This window comes from Strigops habroptila, chromosome 6, assembly GCF_004027225.2.
Source record: "Strigops habroptila isolate Jane chromosome 6, bStrHab1.2.pri, whole genome shotgun sequence".
Taxonomy (NCBI): domain Eukaryota; kingdom Metazoa; phylum Chordata; class Aves; order Psittaciformes; family Psittacidae; genus Strigops; species Strigops habroptila.
Window position 1 is genome coordinate 61,981,006 of NC_044282.2, and position 20,838 is coordinate 62,001,843.

The 20,838-nt window shown below is 50.3% G+C and overlaps 1 protein-coding gene across 5 annotated transcripts in view; it reads left to right on the forward strand.

Annotated features, from left to right (window-relative positions):
- NCOA1 (nuclear receptor coactivator 1) overlaps positions 1 to 20,838 on the forward strand; it is a 188,830-nt gene that overhangs the window by 149,355 nt on the left and 18,637 nt on the right. For all 5 annotated transcript variants that reach the window (XM_030491033.1, XM_030491029.1, XM_030491032.1 and 2 more), the window contains 9 exons: positions 1,343 to 1,437; positions 3,946 to 4,123; positions 5,904 to 6,083; positions 7,039 to 7,134; positions 7,930 to 8,070; positions 8,572 to 8,719; positions 9,421 to 10,765; positions 16,282 to 16,465; positions 20,593 to 20,778. In XM_030491033.1, the coding sequence (XP_030346893.1) occupies positions 1,343 to 1,437; positions 3,946 to 4,123; positions 5,904 to 6,083; positions 7,039 to 7,134; positions 7,930 to 8,070; positions 8,572 to 8,719; positions 9,421 to 10,765; positions 16,282 to 16,465; positions 20,593 to 20,778 (2,553 nt within the window). The remainder of the gene's footprint in view (positions 1 to 1,342; positions 1,438 to 3,945; positions 4,124 to 5,903; positions 6,084 to 7,038; positions 7,135 to 7,929; positions 8,071 to 8,571; positions 8,720 to 9,420; positions 10,766 to 16,281; positions 16,466 to 20,592; positions 20,779 to 20,838) is intronic.

The following is a 20,838-nucleotide window of genomic DNA, read 5'->3' on the forward strand; positions in this document are numbered from 1 at the left end:
TTTCCTGACTCCTGGGCTCTTTCGCATCCTGCATGGCTGCTAATTTCCTTTGCTAGTGCTAATGGGCACTGACACGCTCATTGACATGGGTAACACCCTACCCCTCTGGCTGTCCCCAGGAGCTTGCATTTTCACATTTCAGAGCAAAACATCACTGAGGCAAAAAGCATCTGCAATATGAGACATCCCTGCTTTTCCCTTGCTAAGTGATGCCTGATCAACAAAGCAGGTGTCCTCTCCTGAAGTTTTAGCTCCCACTTGCCTCTTTCTGCACTTATTTCATCCAAACCATGTGATTAAACAGTAATTAAACACCTTTTTGCAAATACATCTGTAGCCCGAGATGTGCCCAGCCTGGGCTTGTGCTGCCAGCCTCCCAAGTCATTCCTAGCCATCAGGGTTTATTCTCAACTGTGTCCTGTGGAGACAGGGATGCTGCTCTCCCCATCTTTCCCAGATCGTATCCAGAGAGACTAAGGGACTTTCCCAGCCTTCCCAGGGAAAAATGATCATGGATATGGAGGAGCAAAAAGAAACAGCCCTGAAACGCCAGCAGCATCATGGCTCACTTGCCCGTGATCTCTGGCTTCCTCACATCCCACTTGCCACCAACCTTTCGCTACTGGATTTATCCCGAATTCCTTGGCACAGCTGCGCGGTATGGCTAGCACCTTTTGGGGGAGCGCGAGGTAAATAACAGGGCCTTTTCTCTGTGTTTTTTGAGCTGTTTTTTTCCCGAAGGGATTATTCAGCAACACATTATGAATGTTTCTGGCAGGGCTGGGGCTGGGCTCCTCCAGCATCCTCACCCGCTCCATGTCGGATGCTCCCCTCCCATCCCATTCCCACTGATCCCAGCTGACCAGCATCTGGGATGCTCCCTGCACATCAGTGGTAGGAGCTGCTTTTTTTCTCCAGCAGGTTTCCTTTGGCACAACCCTTTCTTTGTGAATTCCTGCCAGCAGTTATTTCTTAAAGCACTGTCTGAAAAGTTCCAGATTAAATACTGTAGCTCGCGCTAAACTGGATGCACCATTTCCCTCTCAAAATGTTGATTTTGGATGCCTCTTTCTGCAGGCTTCTGCGTAAGATGGGTTTTTCCTTCCTGCTAGCAGTAGGTTGTGATCAATAAGTGCCTTTATTTTTTAATAATTAACAAATAATTAGAAATTATGTTATACCTACACAGGACTGAGTGATGAAAAGAAAATGCTGGAGTCTTTTGGTGCACATCCTGCATTGCCTGGATGACAAATAGTCAATATTCTGTTTATTATTGGTGATAATTCAGTAGTACGATGACAATTCTGTAGGCTGAAACTTCCCTTCTCCTTTGCTACAGAGAAGGCAGCTGATGATGAAGTCCAGAAGTCTGACATCTCATCCAGTAGCCAAGGGGTGATTGAGAAGGAATCTCTGGGACCTCTTCTTCTGGAGGTAGGTGCTATGATGTTGTTACTGATGCTGCCGGGCTCCTTCTACTGCCCAAAACAAAGCAGCACATCAAGAAAGTGAAATACAGAGGAGAAAGGCAATGGGGCCACAGCTGGGATGCTCTAAGCCCAAGTGCATCCCTGGTCTGAGTTGCAGGTAAACTGATGTTAGACCTTCGCTTCAGCGGGTGGTTTGGAAAGCAAGTCTTTTAGCCAGAATCGTAAAATCACAGAATGGTTAGAGTTTGAAAGGACCTTAAAGACCATCTAGTTCCAAACCCTGCTGGTATGAGCAGGGACACCTTCCACTAGACCAGGTTGCTCCAAGCCCCATCCAACCTGGCCTTGGACACTGCCAGGGATGGAGCAGCCACAGCTTCTCTGGGCAACCTGTGCCAGGGCCTCACCACCCTCACAGGGAAGAACTTCTTCTTCAGATCTCATCCAAATCTCCCTTTTGTCAGGTTAAAGCCGTTCCCCCTTGTCCTGTCCCTACAGGCCTTTCTCAAAAGTCCTTCTCCAGCTTTCTTGTCAGCCCCTTTAGGCATTGGAAGCTGCTCTGAGGTCTCTGCAGACCTTTTTCCAGGCTGAACGAGCCCAGCTCTCTCAGCCTGTCTCCAGGGCAGAGGTGCTCCAGCCCTCAGAGCATCTTTGTGGCCTTCTCTGGACTCACTCTTGATGGAAGCCCATATCACCCTTAGTTTATTTTCTGTGCAGGTTGACCCCAAGAAGCCATTAGTGGTTTTGCTGGTCCCCAAGCAATCTGCAACCTCTTATGCCTTAAAACATTCCCCAAATGACTTCCAGCTTCTTCTGGGTGCCCTGGGCTCAGGTGGGGTTTTCAAACTCAGAAAGGTGACGATAAAAAGAGCTACTAAAATGCACCTCATTAATTTTTAGGAAGGTTTTCTGCCTCTTAACTTGTTGTTTGAACTTGACTTCCATAAGAAACTTATCTGTAAGGTGACTTAATATTTAAACCATGGATAAATGCCTGGTGCTGCTGCTGGATGAATGGGGGCTCTAGAGGAGGTATGTGAGCTGAGTCCCCACCGGCTGCTGCCTGGGAGCTCCCCCGCCCCTTCCTGCTCCCCCAAGTCTCCCGAAACCAGCATTCCTGGGGGAGAAGGGTCCAGGTAGGATTTACTATCCAGCCTGGATCTGGTTTTTTGGGAATCCGAAGTGCAAAGGCTGGTTGTCTTGGCAACAGCTGGGAATAAGGAAAATTGCAGCCAATCTGCCAGAACCATTTTGACAAAAGATTTCTTTCTTATCTTTTTTTTTTGCCTTTTCTAAATGCTTCCTGTTTCTTGCACTTAATGTTGCTCTACAGCAAATCTGATTTTTAGGAACTGCATTGAATAAGGCCTGGATGCTCTCCCTCAGAGAAACTCTTGTGGCACAGGCAAGTTGGAGGATTTAGGAGGAGGAGTGATGCTGCAGGTACCTCTTTTTGGGTATTATGAGTTTCTCGTGTCCCTGCACTACCTCCCACTCCAGGATAAGCTACTCATGACCCAGCAGTGTGTGTTCACAGCCCAGAAAGCCAACCATGTCCTGGGCTGCATCACCAACAGCGTGACCAGCAGGTCAAGGGAGCAACTTAAGATATATATATCTGGGGCCCCCAACATAAAAAGGATGTGGAGTTGTGGAGTGAGTCCAGAGGAGGCTACAAAGATGCTCCAAGGGCTGGAGCACCTCTGCTGTGGAGACAAGCTGAGAGAGCTGGGCATGTTCAGCCTGGAGGAGAGATTTTATGATTCTGTGATTCTGTGATTCTATGATAAGGCTAGATCTACTGCAGGATCACGGTCCATCAGAGCGTGCTGTTGATGAGCAGGCTAAATAGGAATTAGACTCCAGGAAAACCAGATCTGCCTGGATGAAACATTTCAGGCGATGCATGCTTGAAAGAGTGTAAATCAGCAATCAGCTTTCTCAAGAGCTCCTCACACAAGCACAGGACTCTGCAGCTCTGAGCTTGTTTCTTAGCACCAGAAAGCATTACCTCTCTGTTCTCACAGCCATGAATTTAAAAACCTTGATGGTGTTCTCATTAAAATAAGCAAAAGATCTCCGCGTGTTGTATGATTTGGTCTGGGTCATGCTTGTCCTCCTCCAGTTAATTGCAGGGCTGAATTTGCCACTTGCATCCCAAATACACAAAAAAAATTGTTATTCTGCACAATGCAAAGCTCTCTCAATTAAGCAAATCGGGCATGTGCTTAATTCCAGCGACTTGCCAAATAAGCTTTTCTGACTGCTCTAACTCTTGGAAGAGGATTGTTTCTCCTCGGCTGGCACCATCCTTAGTGGTCCTTAGCAGAGGAGGTTACAGACCTGAATAAGTGTTTAAGCAAATGTGCTGTTATTTGATCACTACTGTAATATAGAGCAGGGATGAAGCCAAGGTGTGAGAGGCAGAGGAATGTTGCCCATGGTCAAGGAGCATCCTGACCTGCTCCAGGACCTGCTGCCCACACACTAACCGAGTTTATTCCCATTACAGGCCTTGGATGGCTTCTTCTTTGTTGTGAACCGCGAAGGGAGGATCGTCTTCGTCTCTGAGAACGTGACCAGCTACCTGGGTTATAACCAGGAGGAGCTTATGAACACCAGTGTCTACAGCATCCTGCACGTGGGGGATCACGCTGAGTTCGTCAAGAACTTGTTGCCAAAGTCTCTAGGTAAGAAAACCCTTGAGATGGGGTATTTTATTAGCTGGTGCTTGAAGAGCACTATCAAAAATGCTGTTGTGCTGGCCTTGTAATGTTTTTTATATATATTATTTCTATATATTATTATTTTTTGTACTGTTTACTGTGAAATTCAGAGATATATTCAAGCCAGGTAATATTCTGTAAACCTTTGCCTAGTGAAATGCACCCTACCAGTGAGAATTTGCCACTTAATCTTAGATTTTTTAATATTAGATTAATTAATATTAGATTTTTTAATAAATAACTGGTGGATGACAATATTCAAGCAATCTTCTCTTTGTCTTTCTCTACTACAAAAACTTTTGCCTTCAACTTTGGCCTGTGTGTGGGAAAAACCAACTCATCTGCCCAAAGTGAGGAGCATTATAGAAGCTTTAGGGAAATGAGTTGGAAGATTCTGAGGTGTTGATTTGGGGGGACTGAGCCTGTTGGCTTATCCCAGTTCATTTAGGATGTCCTCCTAGCTAGAGGGTGGTTGTTCCTAGCTGGTTTCAGAGCCTGTCAGTATTTTGCCAAGCATATGGCATGGGGATATGCTGCACCTTGGGGTGTGAGAAGAGGTCATAGTGTAAGCGTTGAGCTCTCAGTGATTCCCTACACCAGGAAAATGAACAGTTGTGAGGGTGGGAGGAAGCATCGTGTGGCGAAGGCACTGGCGAGGTGTTGGAAGCAAGCGAAGCGGAAGGTTTTATTTATTGACTGGAGGCGAGCATTCTCTTGGTGGCTGACATGGGTGAGACATCACTTGCCGCTCATCCACTCACACCTTTGAAGGGACACAAAAGGAAAATGAGCCTTTTCCAAGTAGCTTGGGGTAGTTTGGTTGGGGTTTTTTAATTCACACATGTCATCCTTCTGGGTAAATACAATGATGCCTTAAACCACCTAAATCTATGGGCATTCATCACATTGAGCCTGTAGACGTTAAGGCATCCTTTCCCTTACCCATTTTAAGGCTGGGTATTGTATCTTTCCTTGGATGTTACAAGCCCCTCAGCTCTTGTAGATCAGGTTGCATGAAAGCTTCATAATCTGCTGGTGGCAAAATTCCTTGGGTTGCACACAGATATCCACGAAGATGTTGTAGAGGGTTAGAAAAATCAGCCAACTGGTGCCCAGAGGTTTTGGAAAAAGCCGGGTTATAGGAAAAAAAAATCAAAGGGGAAGGTTTTTGCTGCTGCAGTACCAGGAGAACTTGGTGCTGAGTTACCCCAGAAATGAGGAGGAAGCAAAGGAAAAATTCATTTTTATGGAGATGCTCAGCTGGACTTGCTGGAGAAGTCCTGGGATCATTACTTCAGAGGGATTTCAAGTAGAACAGCAAGAGGCAGGAGTCTTCCCAAGCTCTGGAAGTGACTAGAGCCCCCCTGCCTCATTTTCCCTGCCAGTAAGGTGGAGATGGTAGCACCAGCGATGTAAGGAGCAATTAATAAATGTCAGCTTGATGACTCTCACAACAATGTGCTGATCTCATTTGGCATTGTAGGTGCTCTTAGGGCCCATCTGGGAGCATGGGCCTGGGCATGGGGTGTTCTGCAGGTCTGAAGGAGCCCCAGGGGCTGGCAAGGAGGGCTCTGCCCCAGCTCTGCTCTTGGCTCACCCCCGACTGGGCAATGAACTGCTTTCTTCCCCCAGGCCATCACTTTTCCTTCTGTCCCCTTATCCAAGGGGTCCTTGCGAAGTCAGGGAGGATGTGTGTATGGTGCAACTCCTAACTCCTTTTCTGTCTTATTTTTCCATCCCTCAGTAAATGGAGTTCCTTGGCCTCAAGAAACAACCAGGCGCAGCAGCCATACCTTCAGCTGCAGGATGCTGGTCCGGCCACCCGACGACACGGGTGTGGAGAACCAGGAGGCTCGTCAGCGCTACGAGGTGATGCAGTGCTTCACTGTCTCCCAGCCCAAGTCCTTCAAGGAGGAAGGAGAAGGTAGGGGAGAGCATCCTCTGCTTCTGACCCTGTGTTCAGGATGGGGATGGCAGCGTGGGAGGAGGAGCAGGATGGGGACAGTAGTACAGACAGGAGGAGAACCAGCCACCATTCCATAGGGCTGCCTGGTGAGGCTGGTTATTCCTATCCCAGCGCAAACGACACCCAGCATGGTGGTGATTCTGGAGGAGATGCCTGAAGTTCACTATTGGCTTCTCACTCCCCTTCTCCTCCAAGCAGACATCCTTCAGCCATCCTGGCTTCTCTGCCTCTCCAGAGGCACCTCTGGGGCTGCTTGCAGTTGGTATTCCTTAAGGAAGGAGCAGTATTTTATTATCCACAAAGCCAGTGGGCTGCAGGACCTTCTCAGCAAGTCACTTGGGTGCCTGACACCCCACCTTGTGCTGGACCACAGTGCTGCCTGCACAGTTCTGGGGCTTAGTTGGCTGCCTGCAGGCAGATCTCCCTGGGGACTTGGGACAGGCGGGGTTCCCTCAACACTGTGGGGGCCATTGCTTTGCTGCAAGTGCCCTAACTCTCCTTTCAGTGTCCCAGTTATTCTTTTCCAGCGCATTAGCTGGATTAATCCATTGCGGTTTACACAGGAGATCATGACTGGAAGGAATAAATTATGGTATTTTATGACCAAATACTCTGCCTGAAGCCGGCAGTTGCTGGCTTTTAGTGCTGACTTCTATTGTACAATACTGCCAGATCCAAGAAGCCTTACAATTAATTTCTCCAAGCACTGGAAACCTCTTTTCCAGCAAATTTTATAGAGTTTAGACAGAGCCTATTTGCTTTGAAGGGCTGGAGGTTTGCTCAGGGTAGACACTTCCAGGGCAGGACATGGCAATCGAGCCCAGCGGTGGTATTTTAATTAAAATCTTAAATTGCAGGCGGTGGTTGTAACATCTTATGTTCATGTTGTTGGTCCCTTTTCCCACTTTGGCAGATTTCCAGTCATGTCTGATATGCATCGCCAGACGGTTACCTCGACCGGCAGCTGTCGCCCCTTCCGAATCCTTTGTGACCAAGCAGGACACCACAGGTAACGTCCTGGTGATGCTGGGGAATCCTTGCTCTGGAGGAGTTGTTCGCTGCGGGGAAGAGGCCAATGGTGCAGTACAGGACCCCATAGCATGAGCACGGTCCTGTCCTTTCCAAACAGCAGTGCTGCCTGCTAGGACCAATGTGGTTGACACCTCAACTGGAGGCACCTCAACTGAGTTTACGCCTCAATTGATGCAACACATGCAGCCACTCTCTGCTCCCTTGAATATCGGGGGCTGTTAAGGTTGCTGATTGATGCAAATGAAACAGTCATCACCTTTTGGACCTTTCTAACCATTCTGGTGACCTTCTTTCTGATAGTTAATCATCACCGTGGACTTGCTTGCAGCCTTAAAGCCCTTAATGAATGTTTTCTCTGCTCACTGCTCCCTGCCCATGGCTGTAAATAGCCAGCAAAACTGCTTGGTGTTTCATGTTGAGGGAGAAAGCAGGTGGTAGGTCCTGCTTGGTGACTCCCTGGATGTGGGCAGGGTGGCTGGCAAAGTGTCCTGCCAGGTGGGGACACATAAAGTCTGGGGACTCCAGCCCCAGAGTACTTCTTTTTGGGTTTCATGCCTGCTTCAGCTGACCAAGGTGTGCGTAGAGGTCAGTGCATGCTCCAAAGCAAACTTCTTGAACCTCCATCTCCTTTTGGAGGACATCCTTGTGTGCTCCTGCCACTGCTGCCTGACACCAAACAGGATGTGGCTTCATTTTCCACACTTATGGACCTATTTGTGCTGAGGGACTTCTCATGTGGTCCTTGAGTAATGTGGCTTCTCTCTCTGCCCAGGTAAAATCATCTCCATTGACACCAGTTCCCTGAGAGCTGCCGGCAGGACAGGCTGGGAAGATTTGGTGCGGAAATGCATCTATGCTTTTTTCCAGCCGCAGGGCAGGGAGCCATCTTACGCCAAACAGCTCTTTCAAGAAGGTAAGCAGCTTCTCTTCCTGGCTGGCATGTTCTGCCAAGCAGCAGGATCTGCAAGGAGAAGCCGGGGCATGATCCTCCTTGCTGGAGAAGTGCTTTCTGGAAAAACAAATGCTGCAATAATAATCACAAAGTGCCAGACAGAGAGGTGGAAGGGCTGAGTAATGCTGGAGGAGCTCCACCAGCCAGGAGGTTCCCTCTCACCTTTCAGGTGAGAGAATTGAGACGAACAGGAGCTAAATATGATTTATTTCTTTTTCCTTTGCCGTCTTCAAACACCACCCCCAGTGTCTAAGCAGGAGAGGTGGAAGCTCTTTCATGAGCATATTTGCTGTGTCAGCGAGGATGCTCACAACAGGGATGTGGGGAAGGCAGGAATGTAGGAGCAGGAGGTCGCTCGGCCCCTGTAACCTTCCCAGCCTGCTGGACTTCATCAGCTTGTGTGTTGTAGGCTGGTGGTTGTGTTTCCAAGGGGATTGATGTATTTCTGGTTGTCTCCTTCAGTGATAACACGTGGCACAGCCTTCAGCCCCTCATACCGATTCACCCTGAGCGACGGGACGGTGCTTAGTGCCCACACCAAGTGTAAGCTCTGCTACCCCTCCAGCCCAGAGATGCAGCCCTTCATCATGGGCATCCACGTCATTGACAGGTACATCCCCAACATGCCGCTACTGAGCTCTGCCTGGGTGGACGATATAGGAATCAAAGTTCCTGTTCCATACAGTGAAAGAAGGATCCATTGGTGGTCTGTGGTCCTGGTTTGGAGATGTGGTTCCCATGGGAAACCTGAGGCTGAAAACCAGCACGAAGGCAGCTCTGTTGCTCTTGTTTATTCTTGTTTTGCAAAGAGGTGGCCCCAGGAGTTCAGGGGGAGGTTTATAGACATGCTTCACATTTCTGCCTTGCCCTGGAGAACTTAGAATATCTGGGGAGGGAGAGGCTCTGATAAACTGGCAGGACAGGAGAGGTGAGGCTGTGGACCTGGGTGGTGCTGCAGAAACGTGAGGGGGCTGGGGCAGAAGGGAGTGCTGCTGGAGCACGGTTATCCTCCAGCCATGTGGGAATGTAAGAGCCAGAGAAGGTGGTGCCTTTGGGGTTTAGCCAGTGAGTGGCTGCAATTCTGAGCATCGTCACATTTCTGGAGAGATGCTAAAGCTGCTGCACTCCATCCATGCTACTGAAATAGATCCAGAAGCGCTGGTGGAGCAGGAAAGGCTGAGACCACCAGAGCTCCTGTTCTCCAGGCTTCAGAGCTCTGCAGAATGGATGGGGGGCAGGAGGTGCCTGAGTGACACTAAAGGCTTGGGCAAAGCCTCTTGTGACTTTTCCTGTCCTTTTTGTCTCCCACAGGGATCATGGCATGCTCTCACCCCAGGAGAACACTAACTCGGCAATGTCCCTTCCCCGGGTCAGCCCCTCGCTGAACCCCAGCATCTCCCCGGGGCAAGGCATGGCCCTGCCGCCTTCCATCCCTCCTTCCAACGGCAGCATGTTGGCCACCAACGTGAACCAGCAGCCAGGCGCCAGCCTCCACAACAGCAACTCCAGCACCAGCCAAACCAGCTTTGGATGCTCACCTGGGAACCAGATAGGAGCCAACGTTGCCTTAAGCCAGGGACAAGCCGGTCCCCAGAACAGTAACCACACACTGAACCTCAATAGCTCCCCCATGAACAGTCCAGGGATTACCCCACCACAGTTCATGTCTCCGAGGCATCGGGTCAGCCCAGGGCTGGTGCCCAGGCCCAGGGTTCCCAGCAATCCCTTCTCACCCACCATGCCCACCATGCACTCTCCCGTGGGCATGGCCAACAGTGGCAGTGGGGGCAGCTGTGGGACCGGTGGCAACAGACCCTTTCCCAGTGCCCCCATAAACTCTATGCAGGGGCTGACCGAAGGTCCCAGCACACCAGTGGGCTACTCCACACCACCCCCCGTGCTAAGACAGCTCAGCTCCCAGAGCTCACCCGGCCGCCTTGCCATGCAACCCATGAAAGCAGAGTCAAAGGACAGCAAAGAGATTGCCTCCATCCTGAGCGAGATGATCCAGTCTGATGGTGGTTCAGGGGATGGCAAACCGCTGGACTCAGGCATGCTGCACACAGGTGACAGGCTCTCAGAGGGGGACAGCAAGTGCCCCCAAGCCACCAGCCATAAGCTGGTCCAGCTCCTGGCCACCACGGCAGAGCAGCAGCTTCGACATGCCGATGCGGACACGAGCTGCAAAGATTCGTTAGTGTGTGCAGGCACCGGGGCGGCCTTGGCCTCCAGCAACCCTCCCAGCAGCACCTGCCCTTCCTCCCACAGCTCGCTGACCGAGCGGCACAAGATTTTGCATAGACTCCTTCAGGAGGGCAGCCCTTCCGATCTTACCAGCCTGGCCATGGAGCACGAGAAGAAGGAGAACACCTCGAACCCCACCACCACCCCCACGACTCAGAGCCAGCTGCCAGGCAACCCAGACATCAAACTGGAGCCAGACACGCTGAAGAAAAAAGATGTCAAGGATCACCAGCTCCTGCGCTATCTGCTGGACAAGGATGAGAAGGAGCTTGCTGCGGCCCCGGCTCTGAGCCTAGATGATGTGAAGGTGAAGGTGGAGAAGACGGAGCAGATGGAACCCTGTAACACGGCCCCGGTGCCACTTGCCAAACCTCCTGCCGCAGAGGAGGTCAAGCTGGAGACGCAGGGCCAGGTGAGTTGGCCCATCTGCGTCTGTGCTGGTGGGATGCTCTTGACAAGTTGTGTTTTGCAGACAGTTTCCCCCAAACCTGCTAGCGTGCTTCCTCCACAGCAAGGTGGTGGGACTGGGAGAAGTGTGGGAAGATGTCTTGCAACCTTCTGCATTGGTGCCGCCTTCTCCAGCACCGGTGCTGTCCCCTTTTGTACAGATGTTTCATGTTTTGGCAGCACAGTTCTTCAACGCAATGGTGGGAAGGGAAAGAATAAACTTCACTAAGGTGTATAAAAATGAGAAAGAAACGCAGCACATCGCTGCAGGTGGTGAGCTTGAGTGAGGAGAAGACCACGTGCATGTTGCCATGCAAAAAGGTTCTTAATTCTGCATCTCTGGGCGCATTCAGGCCTCGTGTCCCAGGGAATTTTCAAACCATTGCCCTCTTGTGGGCTGAGATTATCAATTATACGGGCCTTTTAGTTATCCTAAAAGTATTATTAAATTGAATAATCCAGTGACAGATCTCTGCAATAGAGATTTGGGTGTATAAATATTCATTACCCGCAGCTATGAATAGAAGAGATTTCTTATTTTTGAAAGCCAGGGGAGATGGTAACATGGATAAAGCTGCTTAATCCTTTTTAAGCAAAGAGAAGAGAGCGGCTGACATGAAGAGCAGGGCTGATCACCTGCTTACTGACTGCGGCAAATGAGGCTGCTGCTTTTGGAGACCCAGGGTGAGGAACAGAGCGCTCGGAGAGCCTCGAGCAACAAAGGCACAATAAGTTTCTTAATAAGGTTAAGGGCTTGGGCTGGCTTGGGAGTCACGATCAGTTATCCTACAGGCGAGTGGGAATCACACTCCTCATCTCTGTCTATAATATACTTTCCCGGTGTCATCTGCTTGCTGGATGGTATGTCCTCCCCCATCATTCAGGCAGCTTGTTCAGCCTGGCGAACAGAAGGATCCAAGAAGACATTAGAGCAGCTTCCAGTGCCTAAAGGGACCAACAAGAAAGCTGGAGAGGGGCTTTTGACAAGGGCCTGTAGGGACAGGACAAGGGGAATGGCTTTAAACTGACAGAGGGGAGATTTAGATGAGATCTTAGGAAGAAGTTTTTCCCTGTGAGGGTGGTGAGGCCCTGGCACAGGGTGCCCAGAGAAGCTGTGGCTGCCCCATCCCTGGCAGTGTTCAAGGCCAGGTTGGATGGGGCTTGGAGCAACCTGGTCTAGTCCCTGTCTGTGGCAGTGGGGTGGAACTGGATGAGCTTTAAGGTCCTTTCCAACCCAAACCATTCTGTGATTCTGTCATCTCCCATTTGAGATCCATTATGTAGATTAATGTGCCTTTAGATGAGGAAGACCCAAAGCATGAAAAGCATGATGTGCTTATTTTGGGAGCTTGCAGGTGGGCAGTGAAGCAAGTACCCACAGGTACCCACCAGTAAGCCGGGTACCTACTGCAGTGCTCCTGCAGAAGGCACAGCATCCTCCTGGGAGATGCACCGGGCTCTTGGACACAGCCACCCCAACCTGCATTCACCATCAGGGAACACGGTTATAGCTGAAACCAGGCAAAATGCTGGGGCATGGAAAGAGCCCATGCTTGCCTGGTCTCCCAGACATCCGTGTCTGGGATTCACTCACAGGCAGGCTCTTTGCTGACCACCAGTGATGGTTCCAGGTAGTCCATCCCTTGGAGAAGGCATAAAGCCCTATTAATTAAACGAGGCTGTGCTAGCTAATTGTGTTCAGCTCTCGAACAAGCACACACAGCTTGGCTGACTTGAGCCTGGATGTGTTTATAAGCCCCTCTCCTGCACTGTTAGAAGCAGCCAAACATTTTTAGGCTCCTTTGTGGCTTTTCAGTTCCAAGTTTCCCTCCCCAGGCAGCTGGAGAGCATCAGGACGATACGTTGGACCGTATCGAATGCTTCCAAAGAGTTAATAAAAGAAGCTGGAGAAGAGTCTTAAAATGCATTTTCTGAGGAGCGAACAACCCTTCACTGCTCAGCAGTTTAGGACAGACTTCCATTTCCACGTGTTTTCTGTTACAGGCTGCTTTGGTGCAGCGTGGGGAGGAGGAGCTGCCATTCCAAATAAAATCTAGCACTTGCTAGATTTTTGTTTTCATGTGTGATTATTTTAGGAATCAAAATGTCAATTAGGAGCAACATTAATTGTGGGGCAGGCTCTGCAGCTTGCCTTCAGCTTTGAAGGAATTATTTCCTTTCTAGATTTATCCTATGGAGATACCCTTGGGTTTGCCTAGAGCCCCTGGTGGTGGGGTGAGAAAAAAGTGTACTCAGGTAGGGCTTGAGAAAGAGCTACTAGGAATTGCAAGTGTTAAAAAAAAAAAAAAAATGAAAGGAAAAGAGTAAGGAAGGTTTCGGGAGCGCTTGTCGTCCTTGTGCTTCAAAACATGAGCTTCAGCTTGGTGAAAAGGAAACTTTTCCTCAAGTCAGATTGTCTTATATCTGCCCTGGAGCACGATGCTGGGGAGCAGGGAGGGCTGCCTGGGCCTGGAGTGCTCCACCACGTGTGGACAGTGGAGTCAGGAGAGAGAAGCTGTGGCTGCCCCATCCCTGACAGTGTTCAAGGCCAGGCTGGACGGGGCTTGGAGCAACCTGCTCTAGTGGAAGGTGTCCCAGGTTTGCTGGGTGGGTACCATCTAGAAGCACCTCTATTCTCGCCAAGCTGATTTCCCATGTGGGGCATCCTAGGAGCCAGCTGGGTGAGGGATGAAGGGCAGAAGTGAGATGCTCTCCCTTGGTTTGCCTTTTGGTTGGCTCTGGTTTTGGAACCTTGTTTCTGCTGGGAGCTGGAGTTTTGGGGAAGAAGAAGCTGTTCAGAAATATTCAGCCACCCTGAGCCTCCATCGCTTGCATCACGGCTTTTCTCACCCATCTAGGGGCAGAAATAGGTTGTGGAGATCTGAGTCTTCTCTGAGCAATGCTGGGTGGCCTGAGCTGCCCCAGCACTGTGTATTTTCTAGATGTGGAGGAGAAATAGAATATCCATCAAAGTGGGCACAGATTCCAGGTGTAAGTTCAGGTGCTTCAGAAAACAACTGATAAGCACCCTGCTCCCATGTCCTTCATTCCCACCTCTCCTTCCTCCAACCTCTTCACATACCCAGTGAGCAACACAAGAACATCACTGCTCCTGTTTTATCTCTACTTAACATCTGTTTTGGATGCCTACAGCTGCCTCTGTGCCTTTCTTCTCCCTCTGCTTTCAAAACTACCTCCCTGCAGGAGGAGGTGGAGTTGAGGAGATGTATTTCTGCCGTGTGTGGATGTCTCCGACTTGTTTCACTTCTCTTTGTTTTGCAAACTGGAGCTTTAAGGAAATTTTGCTTGGTCGAGAAATTACATCACTTGGAAGAGCTGAAACATGCAAACTTCCACTGCAGGGCTTGAATTTGCTGCATTTAATTTTCTCTGTGAGCCTGGGTTTAGGAGGATATTCTGCTTCTCAGGGCTCTGGGGATAGGATTTGATAGAAAGGATATGGGGGAAAAGAAAAAGACTGGTTAGTCCATCACAAATTGCAACATTGATGCCTGCTGCTCGCAGAGCACTTTTCATCATCAGCGTCGTCTAAACGTCATTTAATTCACAAAATGCTACTGTGAAATGAAAACAAGCATGTGCCCTGTCATGTATATTAAAAATACCAATTCATCTACCCAAGTGCTACCATGAGGCTGTAGGAAAGGGGAGAAAAGAGCAGTGAAGCTCAAGAAGGAAATCTCTGCCATGGTGGGGAGTGTGAACAGGGTCTCTCAGGTCTTGGATGCTGGACTGGGCTTGTGGTTTCAATGGAGCCACCGTTATTGGAGGGTCCATCCCAAGGTGGAGCTTCCCGTAGACATCATATCTGAGATATGAAATATTTCCAGCTACGATTTAGGGAGAAACTTCCCTTGATTTCTTCTGGTAAGGGGCAAAGCTGTCACCTTGGTGAGAGATCTTTAATGTCGCTCCATCAGCCAGGGAAGTGTGTATGTATCCCCAGGATGCTCAAAGCCAGTGGCCTCCCAGCTGTTTATCACAGGTAGAGGCTGTCGCCTGCAGCCTCATGTCTTGGCTGATGTCAGAGCCACTTGTTGAAGCCAGCATCCCAATTCCTGGCAGATTTCTCCATCCTCTCCAGACCAGAACAACATCAATGATCGAGGGAGGGGATTGTCCCCTTCTATTCTGCTCTCATGAGAACCTTCCCTGCAGCTCTGGGACCCCAACATAAGAAGGACGTGGAGCTGTTGGAGCGAGTCCAGAGGAGGCCACAAAGATGCTCCGAGGGCTGGAGCACCTCTGCTATGGAGACAGGCTGAGAGAGCTGGGCTTGTTCAGCCTGGAGAAGAGAAGGCTGTGGGGAGACCTTAGAGCAGCTCCAGCGCCTAAAGGGGCTGACAAGAAATCTGGAGAGGGGCTTTTGACAAGGGCCTGTAGGGACAGGACAAGGGGGAATGGCTTTAACCTGACAGAGGGGAGATTTAGGTTAGACATTAGGAGGAAGTTCTTCCCTGTGAGGGTGGTGAGGCCCTGGCACAGGTTGCCCAGAGAAGCTGTGGCTGCCCCATCCCTGGCAGTGTCCAAGGCCAGGCTGGACGGGGCTTGGAGCAACCTGCTCTAGTGGAAGGTGTCCCCACTCATGGCAGGGGGCTGGAACTGGGTGAGCTTTAAGGTTCTTTGCAACCCAAACCATTCTGTGATTCTACCAAATGCAAAGTTCTTCCCTAGTGCTATCAAGTTATCTATTAATTACCCTGTGCTAGTGGCCAGGCTTTCCCTGGTGCCAAAGGCTGGCTCTTCTGGAAGCAGTATGGATCCTTAGATTTTAAAGCATTTAGCTTCCCTTGAGATACTTTTCTTTTTAGCCAAAGCTCATTTATCTCAACCCCTTTAAACCCAGCCTGCTGCTTTACAGCACTGCTGTTATAGCCACCGGTGCAAATTCCTTGCCCAGTATCTTTCCCATTTATTTGAGTCCCCGGGCTAAACTTTCCACTCTTAGCCATGATGGAGGCTGGAAAAGCTGAATGATATTTTACTACCCCATTGAGGGTAATTACATGCCTGAGGCCGGTGTTAGTTTTGGACACTCGTTCCAAAAAGTCACTTCTGTTTCTTAGAAAAGACCATTTTTTAATTATTATAATTTCAGCCTAAGCATATGTATATTAACAAGGCAAATTATCCCCCATTTTAAATAGCTGGAGGTTAAATATACCATTAATAATTATGCTAATTGCAGTGTGTGAGCATCTCAAAGCTACTGCTGAGGACCAGGCTCCAGGGTGAGAACCTGTGTGCACGTTGGGAACAGTCCTTGTCCCCCCAGGCTCTCCCAGGAAGAGGCATGTGGGGCTGGTTCTCTATCCATGCAAGATGCTCGGTGTTTTGGCAAACAAAGGGGTGGGAGAGCAGCACTGGGGGGCTGCGTGCATGTGAAAGTAGTGCTTGGTCTCGCTGATGCTGTATTTGGGCTGAATCACCCACCTCTGATTGTTTGCTTTCTTTCCTCAGTTCGCTGCCGAGCTGGAGCAGCTGGACCAGCTCCTGCCCTCGCTGGAGAAGGCAGCTCAGCTGCCCGGCTTGTGCGGACCAGAGAGGAACGAGAGCAGTGTGGCCGGTGTCGCTGTCAAACCGGAGATGCTGGCAGCTCCCCTACAGCCCAGCACCGCTGCCAGAGCCCCCGCGGGACTCAACAGTATGTGTCCACCCAAAACTGGGTCCCTTCCAGGGGCTGGGAGGGGAGGGTCTTGCCCAGCACCAGCTCAGCTGCAGGTGGATAGGGTACCACCATCCTGGATCCCGCCATGGGGATGCTCTGGGGGACCTGGTGCAAGACCAGTGATGGCGAGTCCCATGGTACACCTGCAAATAGCCATGATGTAAGAGGGGAGGGACATGGTCACTCTGAGACATGTGCTTGGTCACAAGGGAGCGGGCAGGCTCAGGTGGAGGTGTCAGGAGCTACTGGAGAGAGTCCAGCAGAGGCCACAAGGACAATCAGGGGTCTGGAGCATCTCTGTTATGAGGAGAGATTGTGGGAGCTGGGCCTGGTTAGTCTAGAGAAGAGAAGACTGAGAGGGGCATCTCATTAACGCGTATAAATATCCCAAAGGTGGGTGCCAAGAGGATGGTGCCAGAGTCTTTTCAGTGGTACCCAGCGAAACAACGAGGAGCAATGGCCGTAAATCAGAACACAAGAAGTTTCACCTCAACATGAGGAAGAACTTCTTCACGTTGAGGGTGGCAGAGCACTGAATAGGCTGCCCAGGGGGGTTGTGGAGTCTCCCTCTCTGAAGACATTCAACACCCACCTGGATACATTCCTGTGTAACCTGCTGTAGGTGTCTCTGCCTTGGCAGGGGAGTTGGACTAGATGATATCCAGAGATACCTTCCAGCCCTAATGATCCTGTGATTCTGTGTTTGGGGTTTCAAAGCATCGCTGGCACTTCAGACATGGGTTTGAGACTTAGTAGACCCAGGTGCAGCATCAGGACCTTTTTCTAGGCACCCAAAAAAAATAAAAAGGCCTGATTTTTCTCCAAAGTGAGCAGTTAAAAAAAAAATAATGATAATAATTAGGATTTCTTTCCTGAAGGAGCCCACAGGCAAGTAATAAGTTCAGGGTGTTTTCTAGCAAAACCATATATGGACCCCATGTCTGGAGGCTCAACCTGGGGCTCTTTGGTGGGCTTCCCCAGGGTGGGTGTTAACAGAGGCACAGCTATTCCCAGCAAACCACCCCACCCCCATCTGCCATGGGGAAAGCAAATTTTTATTGATTACAGCATAAATTTGCACAAATAACTTCATGCAGTGGCTCCTGCCATGGTGGTGTGCTCAGCCAGAGCCCACGCTGCTCACCTGCTGTGATGGACATCGCCATGCCAGCTCCAAGCCCAGCAGTGCAAGGGATGCTCTCCTGTCCCCTTCGGTACTGCAGCATCCCCAGGGCAGCATGCCGGAGCCAGTCCTGGCGCCATGGGGCTTTTCCCATCCTGCACTTGATTTTTCATGGATATAATTATCTGTCACATCCCCCATATAGCTCTCTACAGCTACCTGAAAGGAGGTTGTAGTGAGGTGGGAGTTGGTCTCTTTTCCCAAGTAACAAGCGATAGGACAAGAGGAAGTAGCCTCAAGCTGCACCAGGGGAGGTTTAGATTGGATATGAGGAAAAATTTCTTCATCGAGAGGGTGCTCAGGCATTGGAGCAGCCTTCCCAGGGAAGTGGTGGAATCGTTGTCCCTGGAAGTGTTCAAAAACCATGTAGATGAGGCCTTCAGTGACATGGTTTAGTGGACTTGACAGTTCTGTGGTAAAGGTTGGACTTAAGGATCTTAAAGGTCTTTTTCCAACCTGGTTGATTCTATGATTCTGAGATATCACTGCTGCTGCAAATCGCACTGAGTCTTGAATGCTGAAGTGCAGCATCTAGAGCAGAGGGAGTGAAGAGTGAGCAGCAGGGCCCGGTATAAACCAGTTAGCTGCTGGTCCGCATCCTACCCAGGGCAGGATAATTGTCCTGTTACTTATTCAGCAAATGGAGATGAGGAGGTTTTGGGTTCCAGCCCAGCATGACACCCACAAGGCAGCTCTGGCAGGCAGGGCTGGGATATTTTCAGAGGACTCGGGTTGCAGAAGCAGAGCTTTTAAACGGGTAGGAGCGTTGCAGCAGAAGGAGAAGCAATGTGGTGGTGTGAGCATGGCCCAAATACTGCTGTGAAGTGGGGTGAAGCTGCCCTGGGAGGCTGAGTTGTCAGCGGGCTAGCAGGGGGGACTGTCCAAGGGCAGCGCAGCATCGCACCACCGAGCATTGGCTTGCAGGTCTCTAACCCCAAGAAAAATCACTCTATGAGCAACAGGCAGGCTCTGGAGCAAAGTGCTATGGGCTGACACGTCACCCTGCCTGTCATATGTCATAGGGAAAGAGTTTGGGGTCTCATAAATCGGAGTATCAGCTACCAGAAGACATACAGGGTAGGGCATGAGAGGTGGATGCTGGAAGGGTGATGAGTGACAGCTGTGTTGAGCCCAGAGGCATCAGGGAGCCATGCCGTGGCTCCCCTCCATCAGGGAAATGTCTGGGAAGGAAAAAGGAGCTGTCAGCCCTGTAGCTGTAACCATGCACTGATTCATCTCTGAACTGAATTCACCATTAAGCTTATTGCTCAAGCCTAATAGTTCCTTGCCAAGGACTCTCTTGTGCCAGGGCTGAGATGATTGATAGCTTCAGCAGCAGGGACACTCATAATGCTCTGACATAAACAAGAGTGGCGCTTATTGCCTTTGGAGGGAAGGGAATCCTGCATCCAAGTTAGGGAGGAGGGTGAGCATGTTTGTGGCAGGGGCTGCAGTTGTAAGTGCTTGAAATGCCAACTGCTGCCCTCCTGGGTTACAGCGTCCAAAATAGCAGTTACCACCCAGGAGACCCACCACAAGCCTCACTGAAGGCACTGCCATTGAATTTAACTTGTGTGGGAAAACCATGGGGCACCCCTAAGCAGATCCTCAAGGATTTAGAGGTGCTACTTATAGGGAGAGGGGTTGCCAACAGCCACGGCTGCTGGCCACCCACTTACAAGGCTGCCTCTTGCATTCATTTTTCAGTTCAATGTGAGCGTTTGAGATGGGCTCCCTGATGGCAAACTGCAGCTGAACTTGCAAAAACTTATCTAAATAAAGATTAGAATAATGCAAGCTCTAACAACATCATTTTAGTTGATTTAAAGCCAGCAGGTGACAGATGAGAGCTGCATAGGCAGGAAGCCAGCATGGAGAGCAGCACTGCTGGGGCTCCCCTCCAGCTGCCTGGCATAAGGGGGGGCACGGTTCCTATGCTGGGGTCACCCCCGGCGGGAGCAGAGCCTGGTTGGTGTGGCTACATCAAGCGATTGAGCTGTGCTTCAGCCTCTTTAATTCACTGTGGTCCTGAAACACTCCGTTCAGCAGTGTTCAAACCCTGTCAAATATATATTAGACAGATGCGAGCCCCAACCCTCTGGCTTTCTTATATCCAGTTGATTATTGTTAATTTTATGCCCAGCTTATTATTTCAAGTTCTAGCTACTCTTTTGGGTGTCAGCCCCTTGCCTATACACAGCATGGCACAGGCTGCAGGGACTGCAGTGCTGCCTGGGGGCTGTTGTCACCCGGGGTGGTTCCCTCAGGGTGGCTGCGAGTGACCAAGCCACACGTGGGACTGAGCCTTCAGTGTTAGGTGAGGTGACATCCCACCATGACATCCTTCTTGCCCTCCAAACTTAACAACGCCAGTGCCCTCCCTGACGGGGCTAGGATTGATCAGAGGGATGGAGCACCTCTCCTATGAGGAAAGGCTGAGAGAGTTGGGGTTTTTCAGCCTGGAGAGGGCAAGACTCTGGGGAGACCTTGTTGCAGTCCTTCAGTTCTTAAAAGAGACCTATAAGAAAAATGGGGAGAGGCTTTTTAACAGCACAAGGGGTGATGGTTTTAAACTAAAAGAGGGGAGATTCAGGCTGGATGTGAGGAAAAAATTCTTTATAATGAGGGTGGTAAAAAAACTGGCGCAGGTTGCCCAGAGAGGTGGTGGATGCACCATCCCTGGAGACTTTCAAGGCCAGGCTAGATGTGGTTCTGGGCAACCTGATCTAACTGAAGATGTCCCTGCTAATTGCAGAGGTGTTGGACTAGATGACCGTCAAAGGTCCCTTCCAACCCTCCAACCTAAACTATTGATTCTATGACTTTGCCGGGCACCTGTGGTACTGCAGTGAGCCTTGGGGAGAGATGTGACTTGTCCTGTTTTTCCTTTGTTTGTTTTTATGATGTAATGACTCTCTAGCAATGAACAGTGGGCAGAGCGTGCAGCCTGGTCGGACCCCGTTTGAGTTCTGCGACCCCATGGAGCCAGCGCAGATGAGGCCGGTTCCTTGTCCTGCGAGCAATGGCAGCAGCCCACACGCCCGTGGGCCAGCCCAGCAGGGCAGGGGCACGGTGACTGCACCAAACCCCTTCCCACCCGACACAGGTATGGACAGCCACAGGCACCTGCTCCTCTCCTTCTTCTTCAGGTCACACTAAGGTTTTC